Raw genomic sequence first — 19,579 nt, forward strand, 5'->3', positions numbered from 1 at the left:
GTTTTACGACATTCATGACTACTTGTCTCTTGCACTTGTTGATAACTTAGACGGCGAAAGAGGCGCAGTGGAAAATGAGCATGGCGGGCGGGTATGGGATTTGAATTTTGCGCATAGAAGGACATCCTCAAGTTTGCCTTCCGTGTAATTCTATCTACTCTTACAAGATTTGCCCACCGCTAATATACATGTTACAGGGTGGAAGATTTGTCTTGGTCCTACCAGGCTTGCGCCGCCGGGAACTCTCCTCCCACCCTAGGCGGGCACTGCCCTGCCGGCTGGAACAGCAGTCTCTTCCGCAGCAAGCCTTGCGGCCTCAAGTCGGCGCAACGTCTCGTCTTTGCCCAATATCACCATCGCCCGACCGACTGGCATGCCGTTCGGCGACGCAAGCAGCGCCCGCCGCAGTATCTTCAATAGCATATGTGCTTTCCCTTCTCCCGGTTCCTCCATACGCTGAAGCTCCTGGCTAAGTCTGTCCACAACCCAAGCGTCGTCCTCCACGGAGGCGAGATTCTCTATGACATGGGACATGACTTGATCCAGTCTGGCGGGCGCACCGTGAAGCGTAATCGTGTCAGCTGCTAGCTGTGCAAGAGAGGCTTTGAGGACGTCGTGTGGTATCTTCCAGATGAAGGCTTTGAGGTGAGAGACGGCAACCGGGAACCGTGCCGCGAGATCCGGCGTCTGATTATTCTCGGCTTTGGCACTCAATACACTCTCGACAAGATCGGGACGGAAACGTTCATCTTCTAAGAGAGGAACCGTGGCAAACCGCTCGCCGAATGGCGGGACGATGGTGCCGTCAGGGGTGGTCCCATCACCGCTTGTCCTCGCGGACTCGAACAGTTTGATGGCTCTCTTCAAGGGATTTAGTACGTGACTTTCAAAAAGGGCCTTGCTTTTTGGTGTGTCGTCTTCACACAGGCGTCGGAGATGTTGGTTTTGTAAATAGTCCAGCGACGTCATTGGGACAACAATGTCGCCTTTGGTAAACTTCAAGGAAAACTTAACCATCAATTAGCAAAAGACTCCCGAATTGCCTTGCTACCAGCCACTTACGTTATCAATGATGTCTTGCAGGCCCAGTGTTTTTTTCTTTTCGACTCCGCGCCAGCCTAGCAGAGCGGCAAAGTTGAGGAGGGCGTCGGGAAGAACATGTCTGTCTTTGTACCAGCCCATGTCGGCGACAGCGTGCCGTTTGCTCAACTTTTGCCTTTGCTCGTCTACGAGCAACCCTAGGTGGGCGAACTTTGGGGGTCCCCACCCAAAGGCATGGTACAGTTCGGCGTGTTTGGGCGTTGATATGAGCCATTCCTATGCGTCACGAGAAGTGAGACTTGGCCCGGCCCGCCCTAGTTGAAAGACACACACGACTTACCGCTCCCCGGATCACGTGGGTGATTTTCATGTGTCGATCGTCGACGACATTGGCGAAATGGTAGGTTGGGAAGCCGTCACGCTTCATGATGATGTAGTCGTCCTCTGCTTCCTTCTTTCGGTAATTGCCGTATACAATGTCTCGGACAGTGGTGGGCTCCGCAGCGCTTTTGAACCTGATGGCGAACTCCTGTCCGTTGGCAGCGCGCTCATCGGACTCCTCAGAGGAGATTGCTCGACAGGTGCCCGGATATCGGGTTGACTCTCCGCGCGCATGGGCTACTCTCTTGTGCTCCTCCAGGGCCTCCGGGGAACAGAAGCACCTGTACGCTTTGCCCTCACGCAGCAGTTTATCTGCATGCTCGGTATAAAGCGCAAGCCTTTCGGACTGATGCAGTCAGCGGTGATGCTCCGGTCAGCATGTCAACACAGGTCTCGCAGTACCTGTCGGTATGGACCATATGGGCCTTGCACATCCGGACCTGGGGGATGATGTTAGCGCGAACGAGGCCCATGAGCCCACGACCTTTCCCTTACCTTCGTCCCAGGACAAACCAGCCCACCTGAGGTCTTCATACAGTCTCTGTTCTGCATCTGGTACCAAGCGGCTCTAATCGCTCAGTGGCACGGTAAGTAACATGTCATCTCAAGTCAATTGCTACAAGACAAAAAGTGGCCCAGTCTCACCTGGTCGGTGTCTTCGATGCGTAGAACGAACTGGCCGCCGGTTGCTTTTGCTACGAGGTAGTTGAACAAGGCTGTCCGCAGAGAGCCCAGATGCAAGTAGCCAGTGGGAGAAGGGGCGAAGCGAGTGCGGCATGGCGTGTCAGGCAATTCATACGTCTGCCTCTCTTCCCGTTGCTTTGGTCGCTTCCATAACGTCCTGCTTTCTAGCGCCTGCACATCCGCGCCTGCTGCGAAATGACTGCCGCTAGAGAAGTTCCTCAGCCGTCGTTGCGAGACGGAAAGAGATACCCGTCGAGCGCAGCTGGAACACACTGTCAGAGGTCTCCATGGCCTCCTTAGGAGGCTGGTGCCTCTCATACTTGGTGCCCTTCACCGACTTCAACAAGATTGTTGAAGTGGTCTGCTAGGTTAAGTGGCTTTTTACTGAAACATGGAGCTTGGTGAGTGAGCTGATTTGCTGTAACTTCAGACCGTGTTCGGTGTGGTAATTACACAATTTCATTTCAAAAATAAATCCGCCCAGTGAAATACGAAATATTGTTACCGTTACATACTTACATCCCCTGCCCGGATAGGAAACGGTGTGGGGCTGCTGATAAAAGATGATAACAACTGAGGGTCAGCGATCATGTGAAACTTATCATTTTCTGAATGTTTTCATCTTTCTCGACCTACGTCGACAATCTTAATGGTCATCAATGGTGTGAAAGAGTACCTACGTCCAGTTCAAAGTTACCCTTCTCAGGCTCGCAGTCCGACTGAACGCTTAGATAGCGAGCGCCTCAAGTTATAAGCGGTTGCAACTGTGTGACCGGACCCCAGGCAACAAAAACGTCCGGCGTCACCACAACGTTATCGGAAAATGGAGAGTAAACATGCATAGATCTTCTTCGCAGCCGTTGAAGCAGAACTTGACTTCCGTATCGTAAAAGTACATGCAACTTCTAACATGAGGAAACCTTCAAGCGCCAGACTTTGAGTATAACAATGCCTCCTGGCTCTCCCTGATGTTTTAGTCCTGAGAACAGTCAGCCATCCCATCCCTGCAACGAGGGGCACCGCCCGCTCCGGGCTAAATTTTCTAAACTCGGGCCAACACTTCAAGGGCGTCTCCGTCATCCACTATCAGCGGGCGCACTCTAAGGTTATCGAACCCGCTCCCTTCCAACACCATTTGCGACGAAAATATTCATTCGCCCTTTCGACGGACGTTTTTGTTCGAGGTAATAGTGCAACAGTATCTTAAAGCCGTCGAGACCCTGACAGGCACCAAGTGCATCGACCATGGACGGCGGGCCCAGCAACAGCGCCGCCGAGGACATTGACCTCTACGGTATGCCATGCCCACCCCGCCTGCGCCGCGCAATCGTTTTTAGCTAGCGCTGCATGATTTGCATGCTGACCTTGGATCGACGTTGTCTAGCACTCCTCGGCGTGGACAAGTCGGCCAGTCCGAACGAGATTCGAAAGGCTTATCGGAAAGTGTGTTTCGCGGTCCGTAGACCGTTCGTTGGTTTAGTGCTGACTGCTGGGCCAGTTGGCTTTACAACACCACCCTGACAAGGTTCCCGAGGAGCGACGGGTCGAGTCTGAAGCAAAGTTCAAGGCAGTCACGCAAGCATACGAAATCCTCCGCGATGAGGAGAAGCGCCACCTCTACGACACGCACGGCATGGCCGCCTTTGACTCGTCAAGGGGCGGCCCAGGAGGCGGAGCCGACCTGAACGACATTCTGTCTCAGATGTTCGGATTCAATGTGGGCGGTATGCCAGGTGGCATGCCTGGCGGTGGCCCTCGGGGACCAAGACGGGGTCCCGACGAGGAGCAGCCCTATAAGGTGACGCTCGAGGAGCTTTACAAGGGCAAGACGGTCAAGTTTGCTGCCGAGAAGCAGGTCATCTGCGGTCAATGCAAGGGCTCTGGCGCAAAAGACAAGGTCAAGCCCGAGAGGTGCGATCGCTGCGGGGGCATCGGACGCCAGGAGGCATTCCGACAGATTGGCCCCGGCCTCGTCACCAGGGAGACGGTCCCCTGTAGTCACTGCCAGGGATCCGGGACGCACATCAGGGAGAAGGATCGCTGCAAAAAGTGCAAGGGAAAGCGAACCGTCAAGGAGACCAAGGCACTGGAGCTCTACATTCCTCGCGGCTCCATGCAGGGCGAACGGATCGTGCTGGAGGGCGAGGCAGATCAGCTGCCCGATAGGACCCCTGGCGACCTCATTTTCCATCTGATTGAGGAGCCGCACGAGCAGTTCAACCGCATTGGGCACGATCTGTCGGCCGACCTTCACGTCACCCTGGCCGAGGCTCTAACTGGCTTCTCGCGTGTGGTTTTGAAACACCTTGACGGCAGGGGCATTCACATCGACCACCCCCGAGGCAAGATCCTCCGTCCCAATGATGTGCTCAAGGTTCCCGGAGAAGGCATGCCCATGAAGAGGGGCGAGATGAAGGGGGACCTCTACCTGATTGTCAAGATTGAATTCCCCGAAGATGGCTGGCTGAAGAGCGATAATGAGTATGAGGCTCTGCAGAAGCTTCTGCCCCCTCCTGCGCCGCCCATCAAGGCCGAAGAAGTGGATGAGGTCGAATACGAGGAGGATGCAGATATTGAGAAGGTAAGCCCTTCAGTTGAACCAATTGGACACAGGTTCAGCACATTACTGACATGTCTCATAGATGGGCGCCCATCAAGGCGATCCGCGATACGGCAATGAATGGGAAGATGAAGACGAGGACGAAGGTGGCCCGACGCAGTGTGCCACTCAGTAAGACAACGGATAGATCCATGGTCATGGTGTCCAGAAGGTCACAAAACGCAATTCTCATTGGACGAGGGCTTTGGTGGACAAACAAGCATGCTTGCAGGCCGGCTGAGGGTTCGGGGCAGGCCTAGCCTGGAATTCCCGCTGGCCAAAGCCTGCAGAATGAAGACATTCCGGTTATTTCACTCGGAAAACCTGAAGCGGCCGCGGGCGCTTGGATACCGGATATCGACTGGTGTCCTGCATTCAGCTTTTCTAGTTTTCGGCGGCAGTGGTCAATGGTGGATGGGGCATGGTCACAGCTCACAGATGGCTTCTGTTAATAGACGGACAAGAGGAATCCGCAATGGTGAAGACTCGGATCACTTGGTATTTCGTGCAATTCCACGGCATAGACTAGGGCATGACATAATGACCTGAAACCAGTCATTGATAGCGATAGCAATATTCTTGTCTTAAATGGTGCTACAGTGCTGTGATCCTCTTCAGGCAGGTTGCTTGAAGGTACGGAGTACTTGTACAAGTACCTGTTATAGGGTTCCATCCAGTGAGACATCATCACTCCCACATTTCAATCTTATCGATAAGATAACGGACCTGCTTTGCCCCACATTGCCATGCTGCGAATCCCTCATCCAATCAAGCGCACTGACCAGTCAGCCTTAACAATTTTACGCAGCCCTAAGCCCACCAGGTAAATCAAATTTCAGCAATTTTCCCTTAAGGTAGGTCCTGATCGTGACGCCCGCCAACAGTTCGACCATCACCCGACAACAAGACCGTCAAGGTAAGTCTACAATTCCGCTCCCTTCAATTCACATTCTGTTCAGAGTTTTGAATTCTAACCCGCCGGACAGATGGTTGCCGCTAAGAAGCACATCCCGATCGTGAAGAAGCGTACGTCCCTCGATCTTTTCTCCAGCCAATTGGCAGAACAAACCGCGCAGTCCTCCGCAGTTTCCGAGTCGGCATAGCATATTCGCAGAATGTGATGGATTTCTTTAGCAGAATATGGCGGTATTGACAAGCACGTTTTCGATTTGCAGGCACGAAGCGCTTCATGCGCCACCAGAGCGACCGGTTCAAGTGCTTGGACTCGGCATGGCGCAAGCCCAAGGGTATCGATAACCGGGTTCGGAGACGGTTCAAGGGCAATCTTGCCATGCCCTCGGTACGTTGGCTTGCTCTCTTTCCGCATGGGACCCCGCGGGGCTTGGGATGGACAGGAGAACGGGAAATGGGGGTGGCTCTATGCTATCAGGACGCGCAACGAGGAAAATGAGGGAACAACGGCTGACATTTTGGATTGCAAAATCTCATCGCTTCTAGATCGGGTACGGCTCCAACAAGAAGACGCGCCACATGATGCCCTCTGGCCACAAGGCTTTCCTCGTCAGCAACGTCAAGGACGTCGAGCTTCTCCTCATGCACAACAAGACCTACGCCGCCGAGTACGTTATTCTTCTCTTCATCTCCCAGTCCAAAACCTGAAGGGCTACCGGCTGCCACCGGGCCCTGGGGAGGGGATGTGGGCAAATGGCGGACTAACAGAATTGTTTTTCACGTCTATAGGATCGCACATAACGTCTCGTCGAGGAAGCGGATCGACATCATTACGAGGGCGAAGCAATTAGGCGTCAAGGTCACCAACCCGAAGGCGAAGGTCACGACGGAGGTCTAAAACGGCGCGGTCAATCATGGGGCAATTCTTTCTGTGTTTTCGGAGCATCTCAGGCGGTCTTAGGGAATGGTCTGCTATTCATCTGCGGTTTTACCTAGCGCCCACCCGAGCTAGTGAATACAACGCAGCTTGCTTCGTCACGATCAAGGGGCAGCAGCTAGCTGAATGACTTCCTATGACGGGGACCTCCAGTCTCCGCGGGTCGTTTCTTGCGGCACATCTTTCAGCCGCGCTGCGTTGGCTGCTATGAATCGACGGATCACATGTGCTACGAGGTTCGCTGGTTGCATGGTTGGGAAAGAATGGGGGCAAGCAAGACGCTCCATTACTCACCAAATGCGTGTGATAAAGGAGTCGTTGTAGTAACGAGAAATACAGGCAGTTTAGCTCATCGTCCGGTCGCTTGATTTGCCCATTCTCTCGGTTTCCATCGTGGGAGAAGAAACAGGTTGACGCAAATGCCTTCCTAGGGCAGTTTGAGTCTTTCAGTGGGTTCCGGAAGTCAAACTGGCCGAGAGAAGGCCCAAGCTATGGAACCAAGGCCGAACCCGGATTGATCGAGTCCTAAGGGAGATTGAAGTTCACATTCATCAAGCACCGCCAGGCCCTCAGGAGGAAGAGGGCAGGCAGTGGCTAGGTTCTACTAGGAGTCTCGAGAAACGGTTATCCGAAGCCCGGGCATAGGGACTGTGAGAGAAGTGGCTCCATTTCTTCAGCAGCATTGCCACAACAAACTCTTTGTGGATAACACTGCCTCGAGGCTTGCCTGGAGAGGGGGTTGCAATGCCTCTCTGATGCATGATATTTCTCAGCGAGGCGCCGGAGATAGAATCGCGCGTCGAACTTTGGCAAGGGGTTCGAAATTGGGTGAGTCGGTTTATACCGGCCCGAGGGGAAAAGGGACAAGTGCTTCCCTCCAAGACAATCAGTTTCCAAGGTAAATCGAACTAGTCGCCAGCGTCTTCAGACTTTGTCCGCCAAGTGACTCAAATGGATCCTTTCATTCAGCGACGGAGGACGTAGGAGGCTAGGAGCCGCCGGAAGTCCGCATACTTGGCTCGCCCTTATGAGCCTAAACCAGTCCCCTGCCTCCGGTGCATTCGCAGCTTGAAGTCTAGCCGGGAAATAGACCTCTGTATTGAAGTCCTCAGCTGGGGCAGTTACTCGCCTCATATCGTCGTAATGATCGTCGTATACACTCACCTTCTGGTGGTCCACAATGTCGTCCAATCTGATGTGGGCAGGTTTATCTTCTTAAGCCTGGATTTGTTCAAGTGTTGTGACGCCCCGACAACATCTTGAGCAGTCCAAGACTCTCCTAGTGTGCTCATGCTTCTTCCTAACATGGGTGTGTGGCCAAGCATGCTTCGCTCCCTGCGAGGCTTGGGGGCGCCTACGTACACAAAGCCCAGCCAATGAGAGGGAACCGACGAGAAATAAGGGGTAAGTAAACAAAAGCCAGCCAGCAAGCAGCCATTGCTGCTTCCCATCGAAACAAGGGAGCATCATCACGTCCTCTTGGCATAGAGCAGATGACACGGCACATCAAATACATTATTTAGCTAGGCCGATTGTACAGCTAGTCCGCTGTCCGGCATTTCATCTTCCATGCCGTCGCGAGCGCCTCCTTGAACGCCTCGACAAATTCGACGCACTCTTCAAACGTATTGTACAACGGCGCTGGGGCAACCCGAATAACATTCGGCTTCCGCTCGTCCACAATAACCGCCCTCCTCTCCAGCTCCCTCATCACCGTCTCCAGCAGCCCCTCGTCAAGCAGCAAGCTCAACTGGGCGCCCCTCTGGTCCGGATCACTAGGCGTAATGACCCTAAACAATCGCCTCTCCTCCTCCCCGATGATGCCGCCATCCCCGTAGTCCTTAACCAACAACTCCTCCAAGAACCCCGTCAGCCTGACTGACTTGTCCCTCAATCTCGCCATTCCGCCAGCCAGCTCAAACACCTCGAGCGACGCGCACAGGCTGGTAATGTCCAGAATGCTCGGGTTACTCAGCTGAAACCCGGCGGCACCCTGGACGGGGTGGAACCGGTTGGCCATGACAAAGCGGGAGCCCTTGTCGTTGCCCCACCAGCCGGCGAGGCGGTTGGTGTAGCCTTCCTCGGGCTTCTCGTCCGAGATGAGGCGGGTGACGGCGCTGTTGCGGTCGTGCACAAACATGCCGCCAATGCACCCCGGCCCGCCGTTGAGGTACTTGTAGCTGCACCAAGCGGCCGCGTCCACGTCCCAGTCGTGCAGCGCCAACGGCACGTTGCCCACGGCGTGCGCCAGGTCCCATACCACAAAGATGCCCCGCTCCCGCGCAAAGGAAGTGATCCGCGCCACGTCGAGCAGCTGGCCCGTGTAGTACTGGATCCCCGGGAGGAGAAGCAGGGCCGTGGTGTCGGCGTGGGCTGCGATGACTGAGAGTATCTCTTCGGTAGTGAAGACGTTGTCCTTGGAGGTTTGCGACTCGATGGTCACCATAGAGGTGGCTGGGTCGAGGCCGTGGTGGCGGAGTTGGGTTTCCACGGCAAACTGTATGAAATGGGGGCGATTAGCGCTTGGTTCGCGATGTGGCAAGGAGATGTAGGAGGGTCCTCACATGGTCGCTGGGAAACGCTTTGCTTTCAAGGATGATTTTGTGTCTGCCGTTGATGTCTGGGTGGTAAAAGGCAGACATCAGGAGATGGAGGTTGGCCGTCAGCGTCTGCATGACGGCAACCTCGGACTCGAAAGCGCCCACGATGGGGGCAATGAGCTGGGCTGCCCGCGCATCGGCATCAAGCCAGGTCGGGAGGGGTGATTCTTCGACGGGCTTGAAGTGCCCCTGTACTCCCTGTGTGGCCCATGTTGCAAGATATTGGTTCAAGCGTGTGCTGGTCCTCTTAGGCTGGAGTCCCAGAGAGTTTCCACATAGATAAACACATTTCCTTGCACTAGTATCCTCAGACTCTGCCGCTATGGAGTCTGAGGCAGTGAGATCACAGCGCAGTTAGTCCATTGTCTCGCATATCAGAGACTGGTGGGGGAGAGAAAGGGGGGGTTGTCACCTGAGTCGGCCAAGCGGGTACTGGCTATCTGGGAACGTGTTGGGATGTAGAACTCGTTGCGAGTGAAGGCGAGCGGGTCGTCCCGATCCAACTCCCTCGCTCGTTGTTTCACGTCGGCAACGATGGAAGCAGAGCTCATCCTTGCGCAGGGTTCGTAACTGTATCTCGGCCAACGGCAGTCAAAAGCGGGGCGGTAATCCGAGAGCACCTGCAAGATTCTGTCTTTGGATTGAGCGTTGATCCAAGTTTGGAAAGAATTGCAGTTGACCTTGTTGAACCTCTCATACAGTGCAAGACATTCAATGAGGTACTTGTAATGTACTGTACATACATACAGTGTGCTTGATTGGAAGTGATTGATGTAGTCCGTACTAGGTACTGTACTTTCCCGGTGTCAAGAGCACTACCGGATTGGCTCTCAAAAAATGAATCTGGCTCATCAGACTCTCTAGTCGCCGCCGCGTCAAAGAAAGAATCTTTGCTGGAATATTACCGAACGCCGTGGCGAGCCGAAGCGCTACCCCGCCATCCGACTTTCATCATCGGCTCCGTCTTTTTTCAGACGGCAAATGCGCCAAGTTCCTGCCCGCCATGTGCTGCCAGTGTGGAGCCTCTCCACATTAGCGGGCCTACTGCCGAAACCGTTTTCGTCTGCACCTGCCAAGAGTGAAATATCGGGAGCCCCTGAGTGTCCGTCCTTTCAAAACTGCTTTGGCAGCCTTGGGGCTTGGTGACTGTTTTGTAGAAGACCTCGACGACGGGAGAGAGTCCCTCGATATTCATCAGTCTTGGATAGGACGCAACTGCACGCTATCTAGGAGAACACAATGGTTGGCGCGTCTTGGCCGGGGGAGGCCTCAACCCTCAACACGTTGTTAGGATCAGGCGGTCTTGCGTACCTTGATGCTGTTATTTTGATGCATCTATTTTCGGTAAGTGTACTGCATGTACTCCGCATGTATGTGCACTCGTTGACAAACCTGATCCGATCCAGATCAGGGCCCAATTGTCTTTCTAGAGGAGTCACTGGAGAAGGACAACAAGTAAGCCAAATGGCCGAATAAATGAGTACTCAGAGCTGCCGCGGTAGCTCACGGTAGGGCAGAGATGCCACGCTTTCGATGTCATGCCGATTCCTGAATGGCGCCCGTAGCGGAATCGTAGTCTCGGACTGACTTGGAAACTTCGACAGCACCCGCAGGTGTATGGATGGTCTTGCCCGCAACCCCTACTTCGGAATCTTGACCAGGCAGCCGAGCGCTGCAACCAACGGCCCCGTCAAGTTCCTCTTTGGCCGTCATGCGTCTGAATCTGTTATTGGGCATCGCCGCAATGAGAGCACATATCCTGGCGCTCATTTCGTGGAATGTTGTGATGAGTTCTGACAGGAAGACGAGGTAAGGCCTAATTGGAGATTCGTGGTGCGGACCCGACAGTACGGTGCCCCCGCCGCCCGTATAAGGGACGGGAAAGGCCGTCCGGCATTTCAAATTTCAGCAGATCATGACACCAACTCAGCCCCTTTAGGTAACTACTCAATTGTAATCATAGTTATAACTTAGCGAGTCATGATCAAAATTTCTCGAAGTGATCAGCTTTCAGGAGACGCTGAGCGTTCATGCTATCCTCTGCTGCCCAGCTCCCAAGCAGTAAGCAGTTATTAAAAGGCCTGGAAGGGCCCGAGGCTTGACAGGGATGAAGACTTGCAGCGGGCCGTTGAGCGCCAATCTCACAACCTCGTCGAACCCCGTGACCATAACAAGCTGGAAACACCATTCTTTTGGGACATTGCGAGCCTGGCTCAGAGCCTGGCTGCTGGCACGAGGACAGCAGAGCTTTTCCTCGCGCTTAGCATGTTCCGTCGAACCCGTTCCTTGTCCCTGGGAAGACGAGGGCATCGGATGTACGAGGTACTACACTACATAACTGTGTGTGCAGTACTGTACTGCACAGTTACAAGGTCCTAGTAGTGTAGTACTCTACTTTCTCTCGTCTCCTCACAGGATTATACAGGACAGCTATGGACATTACTCCGTAGCCCAGATTCAACGGTGACTCAAAGTACCTAGATGTGCTGAATTCCTTCGTACGTGTCTTTAGAACAGAAAAGTACACAGTACGTACAGCACTGTATATAGAGGGGCTTCAACACCCCCAAGTGACATAATTCAGGACTGTTCCCATTGTTTCCGGAACCCTGTGGAAAACGGTCAGGGAGTTTGCAGTGATACGGCCGCGTTGTAACGTCAGAAAATGGCACCGGATTCTCCGTGCAGCCAGATCGGGTTTCTATTACCCCCATTTTACTTGATGGGAGACGCACAGTCCGGCTTGGAGGAAATCTCGCGGGTAATGGAAATGGCGGGGCATTCCATGCAGCCGCCGACATCAGCCACGACCGGGCAGCGGAGCCAAGCGCTGGCGTCCGGGACCCGTCGCTGTTACGTATTCAGCTCGTCACGGGACCGGTTTGCCCAGAGATCCTTTTGGACAGGAACGCGGTCCGACACTTACAACGCATCGTCTTCAACAGTCTAGGCCTCGCTGATTCCACCGCCGGTAATTGGTGATCTGCCCCCTTACTTTGAGATGGAGAGGCGGTAAGAGATACGAAGTACCCTGTAGTACAAGCGAGTCGCAGTCGCACAACGTGAAGACGTCTCAGCGGACCCCGATCCAGTACCTTATACCCTGTTACGGCAAGCGTCGGGTACCTTCAGCTTCAGAGAATCGAGTCCAGAGAGACAGGTGTGTTCCAGCAAACCATCAAGTCTTATGTGAAGCAACCAAACAGCATGCCTTTTTTGCCGAGTTTGACGCTGTGTCTAATCAATTGATCAAATTACTGCGGGACTTTGACGTTTCTCCAGTGGGCGCAGCGAGACAAGCAACTCGAGGTCTCAGGGAGAGATAACTGCCCCTCGGTGTAATCCATACTAACATGAGAAGACAGGTATTGTTTTGTATGTACACAATAATAATGGAAAGCAGCCCCAATCACTCAATGTATTTTCGGAACGTGCGCATCTGCCGCGGGTGTTCCTGACGGCTAGCATGCGCCAGCAGATTTGGCAGGCATGGTCTGTAATCGGATCGCCCCTGGAGGCCTGACGGGGCATCAGATGGGGAAAAGGGGTCGGGCTGAGCTGTTGAGAAAGAATGCATTCCGCCGTCACAGAGCTGAGGTGCCTAAGGTACCAATAAGTTCAATAACTACCTAAAGAATCGAGAATGACACATTGCTGTGTTAGGTAAGGTAGTGTGCAAACCATACGAGACCAGCATAACTGAAGCTCCACATTGGTTCCATTCTCATCACTTGTTCTCCCAGAACCTCGAATAGCCGCGCCCCCAGTGGCTCAGAGAGGTCCTTCTGGGTACTTCGTATGGAGTACTGTACTGTATCTACTGTATTGTACTTTTCTGTTGAGAACTCAGGTACCGGCCAGGTGACCCAATCACAAGAACCTCTTTAGTTGCCCGATGCAGCTTAGCCCTCCGAAGCCATTTGTCAGAGCGCCGCACAATGTCATCACGGTACCTATTTTACAGGCAACTCCTTCCTTACTTTATGCGATGGGCGTAGAAACAACGAATACAGTGCAAATCGCGGGGAATGCTCCCAGCTGCATCCTGTCGTGGCCCAAGATGCAATTGGAAACTGGAATCTATAAAATGGAGGCGGGTCCCCGCTCCCAGCGTCGCCAGAACCATGTGTTGCTCTCATAAGTCGCCATCTTCACCACTCTGCCCATCGTCCTCCAACAAGCCTGGCAGTTCGGCTCCAGCCAGCCTGTTCCTATTTTGAAACGCGGTTAACGTTATCAGTCTCGGAGGACCAAACAACGACGACGGCCTTATCTCGAGTACGAGATTCCATCGTAGCAAAAAAAGGTACGAAAGGGCCCGGCCTCCACACCCTCTTTTTCTTGGTTCCTGCACCTCGGAGCCCCGTTCGGTGACGTCGCTATGTACCTGCCGCGTCCCGTCCGTTGGCTTGCCGGCCAGCCGATGTTTTACCCCGTTTTTGATGCTTTATCCTGTTGTCAGCCTTCCATCCAGCGGTGAGGCGGCACGCCCTGGCCTTATCAGTTGAGTGCGAGGCGGTGCGAGCTGGGCACCTCGTACAGGCTCATCTTTGATACCGCCAGGCACTTGACCTTATCTCAGCTTGTGCGCCACCGCTGTCCGAGATTTAAACTTCGGATGAGTCAAAAAGGGCATCTTGAAGGATCAATTGGCTCAGAAATGGGGAGGCTTCTTGCACCAACGCTATCCCCTTATCGCACACGGGTCCTCTTGGTCAATGCCTTCCTGAAGCAGCGAGCTAACCATCGACTTGCCACTTAGACAACTTCGATCTCTCCTTCGCTGCCACGGTCTCCCCAGAAGCAACGTCTGGGATTCTCTTTCGAACGGGGATTAGCTAGAGCCCATTGTTCCGGTCGTTCTACGCCACCCGGTACAAGCATCTTGGGCTGCTTTGTTCCCCTGCCTGAATCCGCCTTCGTTGCATACTAAGACACAAGTAACAAGGTAAACGAAACACGGTCGTCTCTACAGCTTATCGCGTTGCATCTTTTTGGACCCGAGACCGCATCCAATATCCCGCCGTGCCTACCTGTGTATTCTGCCAGAACCCAACAGAATTGACCATTCCGTGATAACAGTTGCCGAGGGGCGTATTAAGTTATCAACACCAACTTGCTCCAACCCAACCCCGGCAACCAAGCTGCCCGGAGCAGCCTGTTAGGTCCACACCGACACCAGTCTAACCAAGACCAGGTATGTTAAATTTTCCGTGTTTAGTTACCCTGCACATTGCACATCCCCAGATATGTAAGTGCCAGGGAGGCGGCAAATTTCGAAGGGACCGGCTTATCTTGGAGGAGCGGCAACGAGAGCGGTGAGCTCGATGTTCACCGGACGGTGCAATCCCGGAAACGTCCGCCGCTCGCTCCGGCCTAGGTGCCGCTGCCCAATTGGCAAATATCGGGCAGTCAATGTCCCAGCCTCATTTGCCGTGTTCCTTTTTATTCCTCGCGAGTCTGTGCTACGCAGTCCGTGGGCCTCCTTCGGTCAACCGATGCCGGACGGTAGCGAGCGGTTGATCTGATATGCAGCCCCAGACTGGTGCTGGCTCCCTTATCCCGGCCAAGCCAAGTCTGCTCGCTGCTATCTTCAATTATGGTCACGTCAGCAGCCAATTGCTCATACTTCCCCCCGGCAAGCAGCATACGGACTCGCAGACGGACCTCACAGGCCGCCATGCGCTCAGTTGCTCGCCCTACAAAGGGGGCGCTCGCTCCTTGGGACATCCCTAGTCTTGCCGCCTTCGCTTGTCCTCTTCCTTTATTAGGCCATCCTTTACAACAACAGTCCCTTCTGTTGCCTCTCCAAGATCTCCTTACCAATCCCTACCACCATGGCAGGCGTAGCCTTGCAGCCGTCACTTGCCAGCCCCGTCGGCAGCAGGCGGCGCGTGTCTGGCCTGACAATCAATACTAACCTGGCCATGTCTAGTTTCCCCGAATACGTGGATCTGTTCGCATCGTCAGACGAAACCATGATGGACTCGCCTACTACCATCACCCCGACCAACAGGCTGGTCCAAAAGCTCAAGGATGAAAAGGAGCTGGCGAGGCACCCCTCGCCCCAGCCGACACACGTCAGCTACCCGCCTCTCATGGCCAAGACGAACGGCAATGGGCACAGAGTTCTCCGCTCAGCGACGGTCGGCTACGTCGCACCTGAGTTCAAGGGCAAGAAGGAGCAGATGAAGCAAGGTCAGCATTCTTGAGATCCATCTGTGTTATTGTTTAGCCAGTCGACTAACGAGTTAACAGTCAAGATGTACCTCACCAAGTGTGGGTGGATCCCTGAAGCTCTGGTAGATCCTCAAATTGAGTGGTTCTACAATGAGCTGGGCATCGACGACGTTTACTTCCAGGTCGAGAACCCAGAGGTCATCGCCAAGCACATCACCTCCTTGTATGCCGCCAAGATCGCGGCCTTCTCGCGGGAGGACAAGCGGGAAGAGATCCGGCTGGATATGGAAGCCTCGGATCACGCCATCTACATCGACACAAGCGAGCCCGGCAAGAGCGCCGTCGGTGGGCCTCGCTACGAGCACCGTCTCGAGTCCAAGTACTTGGACGGCAACGACACGTCAAAGCGCTTCCGTGTTGAGACATTCCGGTCTCCGGGCATCATTGGTCACCCGGATTCCAAGGCGACGTTGCGCTGCTACTTCGTCTACCAATGCCAGTTTGTCGACCCAAACGCCGACCCCCTGGAGACGCGTCTCGAAGTCATCAGCGATCGTATGTTCCTCGCCAAGGCGACCAGGAACACAAAGCAGATCTACCAAGAGATCATTGAAATTGCGGTCAGTAGGACTGGTCCCGTCATCGAGGTTTTCGACATTGAAGGCTCTCGCGAGAAAAGGCTGGTCGTCGCTTTCCGCTCCAGGACAGCAAGGGGCATGTTCAGCGCCCTGAGTGATCTCTACCATTATTACGGCGTTACTAGCTCCCGAAAGTACGTCGAGCAGTTCTCCAACGGCATCACCGTCATGAGTATTTACCTCCGGCCTGCCGTCAACCTCGAGTCCAAGTATCCTCCGATCGAAGAGTCGATCCATCAGATCACCAAAGAGGTCTCGTTGCTGTACTGCATCCCCCAAACAAAATTCCACAACATGTTTGCTTCGGGCGAGCTGAGCCTGCAAGAGGCCGTTTACGCCCACTGCGTGTGGGTCTTTGTGCAGCACTTCTTGAACCGACTTGGGTCCGAGTATGCGTCGCTTTTGGCAGCACTCGACCCTAGGAACAACGGCCATGCTGAGATCCTTTCAAGGATGAAAAAGCGCTTACGCACCGAGACATTCACTCCCGATTATATTCTTGAGATCATCACTTCGCACCCAGGGCTCGTGCGTGCGCTGTATGCCTCCTTCGCCAGCGTGCATCTCAAGGTCGGCGCCGGGTTTGACCGCCACTGCATCGCTCCAACCCCGGCCACCGAGGTCCTTTCGGATGCGAAGCTCAAGGAGAGAATTACTAAAGACGTCTCCAACGAGCACGAGGAGATGGTCATGACTGCCTTCAGAGTGTTCAACAACGCCGTCCTCAAGACGAACTACTACACCCCTACAAAGGTGGCGTTAAGCTTCCGTCTCGATCCATCCTTCCTCCCAGAGATTGAGTATCCGAAGCGCCTTTACGGCATGTTCCTTGTCATCACGTCAGAATCCCGTGGCTTCCACCTGCGATTTAAGGACATTGCGCGTGGTGGTATCCGGATCGTCAAGTCCCGCAGCAAAGAGGCCTATTCAATCAACGCTAGAAACCTGTTTGATGAAAATTACGGGCTGGCGAGCACTCAGCAGCGCAAGAACAAGGATATTCCCGAAGGCGGCTCAAAGGGTGTCATCTTACTTGATCCTAAGCAGCAAGATAAGGCCCGTGAGGCGTTTGAGAAATACATTGACAGCATTCTGGATTTGCTGCTCAAGGCCGAGACGCCAGGCATCAAAAACCCCGTGGTCGATCTCTACGGCAAAGAGGAGATTCTCTTCATGGGGCCCGATGAGAACACTGCCGACCTGGTCGATTGGGCAACGGAGCACGCCCGCAATCGTGGCGCGCCCTGGTGGAAGTCGTTCTTCACGGGTAAATCGCCAAAGCTGGGCGGTATTCCCCACGACACATACGGCATGACAACGTTGTCGGTGCGCGAATATGTCAAGGGTATCTACCGCAAGCTCAACCTCGACCCATCGACGGTCAGGAAGATGCAGACCGGCGGGCCTGACGGAGATCTTGGCAGCAATGAGATCCTTCTCAGCAACGAGAAGTACACCGCAGTCGTGGACGGGTCTGGCGTCCTAGTCGATCCCAACGGGATTGATATTGAAGAGCTCCGCCGCCTTGCCAAGACGCGCCAGATGATCGCTCACTTTGATCTATCCAAGCTGTCCAAGGATGGGTACAGGGTCTTGTGCGAGGACATGAACGTCACCCTGCCCAGCGGGGAGGTTGTCAACAACGGCACGGCGTTCCGCAACACGTACCATCTCCGGGACTCAGGCCTCACGGATATGTTTGTGCCATGTGGTGGACGGCCCGAGTCAATTGACCTTGTCTCGGTGAGCAAGCTTATCAAGCAAGGCAAAGCCACGATTCCCTACATTGTGGAAGGCGCCAACCTCTTCATCACACAAGATGCCAAGCTGCGGCTCGAGGAGGCCGGCTGCATCGTGTACAAGGACGCGAGTGCAAACAAGGGTGGCGTTACAAGCTCCTCGCTCGAGGTCCTTGCCTCGCTCAGCTTTGATGACGAAGGATTCGTGAAGCACATGTGCCACGACGCGCACGGGAATGCCCCCGAGTTTTACAAGACGTACGTCAAGGCAGTGCAGGAGAAGATCCAGGAGAACGCCCGGCTCGAATTCGAGGCTATCTGGCGCGAGCACGAACAGACCGGTGTGCCCCGGTCCATCCTCTCAGACAAGCTATCGCAGGCGATCACGTCGCTAGACGAGCAACTGCAGCACTCTGACTTGTGGGAGAACGAGACGGTGCGCCGGGCTGTGCTAGCGGACGCGCTGCCCAATCTGCTGATTGAGCAGATTGGCCTCGACACCATCATCCAGCGGGTGCCTGACCCGTATCTGCGGGCCATCTTTGGTAGCTACCTGGCGAGCCGGTTCGTGTACGAGTTTGGCAGCTCGCCGAACCAATTTGCATTCTACGACTTGTGAGTTTTGTTCCCGATGGTGATGAGGGGGCAAGCAGCTAACATTGTTTACAGTATGTCAAAGAGGATGGCCCGAATCAAGCAGTGATTTTGAGACGACTCGTTTTCATCCCTTCTTGGGAGGTTTGGCGTGCAAAAAAGATGGCTTGCAAAAGTAAAAAAAGAGAGAAAAAGAGAGAGAAAGAAAAGCATTGGCTCAAATACAGTCGGCGGCTTTAGCCGAAGGGAATTGGCTTGTATGGCATAAAAAATAATCGCTCTACGGTTTCGAACTTTGATTGTCTTACACAAGGTACATAGACTTGGCCAGATCAGAGGGATAGGAGTTAAACCACGCTGCTGGGAGAAGCAGCCTGCTTGATATTCGGCAGGACTAAGGTACTGGCATGCTGTTTCAATAGATAATATGGCGTATCTTATTTCATGGCGTTTTGTCTTGTTCTCCCAGGGGTCGAGTGAGTGAGTGAGTAGGCATTCTGAAGCTCGCCTTTCTCGTGCACATACGCTACTGGCATCACTAGAGGCTGGCCAACACTACGACCAAGCTACCTGCTCCAGATGGGATGGATTTGAGGGGGTTTTCCGGGGTCATAGCACGGTGTAGGTTTTGGGACGGGATTTATTCCTCCATTGTATATCTAGTGGCTAGGGAGAAAACATGCTCGTTTCGTGAGTGATCTTTAACAAGAACGTAACTCTTGTGCTAGGGGTTTGAGGTCGTAGTGTGAGTGCGAGACGGAGGGTGAGAGTTGAGTGAGAGTGACGTTGCATGCGTATTCTCGGTATCATAGCCAATCAATCGTGTATGAACTACTGGATTACGACATATGAGCCTTGGATTTTGCTCGATTCATTCACCAGTTGAGGAGATTTGAACTCTGGAGTCTGGGGTTTGGACCTAGTCACCTAGATGCGGGACTGAGGGTATATGTAAATCTATTACAAGTACCCTAAGGACAATGCATGAACTGGGTTGAATTGTACTATCCCCTGTGATATCACTGGGCGAAGACAGCTCCTTGTATAGTACTATATAGTATTTACAACCGTGTAGTCAATTGCCAACCCCTTCGGCATGCTTGGTTGCCGCGCAGTTCAAATGGGCAGAATATCGCCTAGCAGTGCAGGGTCCCATGACGGCTTTTGAGGTTTCGAGCTTCCGTAGGTCATGGTGGAGATGAATCTGGATGCTTTTCAGCAGCTTGTAATGTCTCACCCAGCAGCTGATGTACCTTATAAATATAGATGGACCA

General features: G+C 53.8%; 6 protein-coding genes across 6 annotated transcripts; 4 read left to right on the forward strand and 2 right to left on the reverse strand.

Annotated features, from left to right (window-relative positions):
* Nucleotides 1-88: 88 nt before the first annotated feature.
* On the reverse strand, nt 89-2,512 carry N656DRAFT_776374 (uncharacterized protein). The gene is made up of 6 exons (XM_064814627.1): nt 2,068-2,512; nt 1,918-1,990; nt 1,825-1,862; nt 1,382-1,768; nt 1,063-1,317; nt 89-1,008 (listed from the first exon to the last, which is right to left on the reverse strand). Exons 1-6 carry the CDS (start codon nt 2,422-2,424, stop codon nt 256-258), a joined length of 1,863 nt encoding a protein of 620 aa, XP_064672846.1. The 5' UTR covers nt 2,425-2,512; the 3' UTR covers nt 89-255.
* A 641-nt stretch (nt 2,513-3,153) lies between these two features.
* On the forward strand, nt 3,154-5,274 carry N656DRAFT_776377 (DnaJ-domain-containing protein). Its single transcript, XM_064814628.1, has 4 exons — nt 3,154-3,400; nt 3,491-3,549; nt 3,605-4,687; nt 4,749-5,274. The coding sequence occupies exons 1-4, from the start codon at nt 3,352-3,354 to the stop codon at nt 4,839-4,841; spliced, it is 1,284 nt and encodes a 427-aa protein (XP_064672847.1). The 5' UTR covers nt 3,154-3,351; the 3' UTR covers nt 4,842-5,274.
* Nucleotides 5,275-5,691: 417 nt separating this feature from the next.
* N656DRAFT_704245 (ribosomal protein L32e) lies at nt 5,692-6,515 on the forward strand (the record flags this gene model as incomplete). Its single annotated transcript, XM_064811162.1, has 4 exons — nt 5,692-5,731; nt 5,881-6,005; nt 6,164-6,285; nt 6,407-6,515. The coding sequence occupies 4 exons, from the start codon at nt 5,692-5,694 to the stop codon at nt 6,513-6,515; spliced, it is 396 nt and encodes a 131-aa protein (XP_064672848.1).
* A 1,579-nt stretch (nt 6,516-8,094) lies between these two features.
* N656DRAFT_703967 (kynureninase) lies at nt 8,095-9,705 on the reverse strand (the record flags this gene model as incomplete). Its single annotated transcript, XM_064811136.1, has 3 exons — nt 8,095-9,051; nt 9,119-9,483; nt 9,567-9,705. 3 exons carry the CDS (start codon nt 9,703-9,705, stop codon nt 8,095-8,097), a joined length of 1,461 nt encoding a protein of 486 aa, XP_064672849.1.
* A 695-nt stretch (nt 9,706-10,400) lies between these two features.
* On the forward strand, nt 10,401-11,153 carry N656DRAFT_776382 (uncharacterized protein). Its single transcript, XM_064814629.1, has one exon. The coding sequence runs from the start codon at nt 10,772-10,774 to the stop codon at nt 10,949-10,951; it is 180 nt and encodes a 59-aa protein (XP_064672850.1). The 5' UTR covers nt 10,401-10,771; the 3' UTR covers nt 10,952-11,153.
* Nucleotides 11,154-14,991: 3,838 nt separating this feature from the next.
* On the forward strand, nt 14,992-18,330 carry N656DRAFT_704030 (NAD-dependent glutamate dehydrogenase; the record flags this gene model as incomplete). Its single annotated transcript, XM_064811142.1, has 2 exons — nt 14,992-15,352; nt 15,413-18,330. 2 exons carry the CDS (start codon nt 14,992-14,994, stop codon nt 18,328-18,330), a joined length of 3,279 nt encoding a protein of 1,092 aa, XP_064672851.1.
* Nucleotides 18,331-19,579: the final 1,249 nt, after the last annotated feature.

The sequence above is a fragment of the Canariomyces notabilis genome, assembly GCF_033297395.1.
Source record: "Canariomyces notabilis strain CBS 508.74 unplaced genomic scaffold N656scaffold_4, whole genome shotgun sequence".
Classification (NCBI taxonomy): Eukaryota; Fungi; Ascomycota; class Sordariomycetes; order Sordariales; family Chaetomiaceae; genus Canariomyces; species Canariomyces notabilis.

What these genes read in the sequence shown, in the direction of transcription:
- N656DRAFT_776374 (XM_064814627.1), bottom strand. Translation starts at nt 2,424, where the DNA reads ATGAGAGGCACCAGCCTCCTAAGGAGGCCATGGAGACCTCTGACAGTG. An exon ending in GCATCGAAGACACCGACCAG is followed by an intron (nt 1,991 to 2,067) that starts GTGAGACTGGGC and finishes CTGAGCGATTAG; the next exon opens with AGCCGCTTGGTACCAGATGC. An exon ending in TGGTTTGTCCTGGGACGAAG is followed by an intron (nt 1,863 to 1,917) that starts GTAAGGGAAAGG and finishes ATCATCCCCCAG; the next exon opens with GTCCGGATGTGCAAGGCCCA.
- N656DRAFT_776377 (XM_064814628.1), top strand. Translation starts at nt 3,352, where the DNA reads ATGGACGGCGGGCCCAGCAACAGCGCCGCCGAGGACATTGACCTCTAC. An exon ending in CGAGGACATTGACCTCTACG is followed by an intron (nt 3,401 to 3,490) that starts GTATGCCATGCC and finishes GACGTTGTCTAG; the next exon opens with CACTCCTCGGCGTGGACAAG. An exon ending in AGGATGCAGATATTGAGAAG is followed by an intron (nt 4,688 to 4,748) that starts GTAAGCCCTTCA and finishes CATGTCTCATAG; the next exon opens with ATGGGCGCCCATCAAGGCGA.
- N656DRAFT_776382 (XM_064814629.1), top strand. Translation starts at nt 10,772, where the DNA reads ATGGATGGTCTTGCCCGCAACCCCTACTTCGGAATCTTGACCAGGCAG.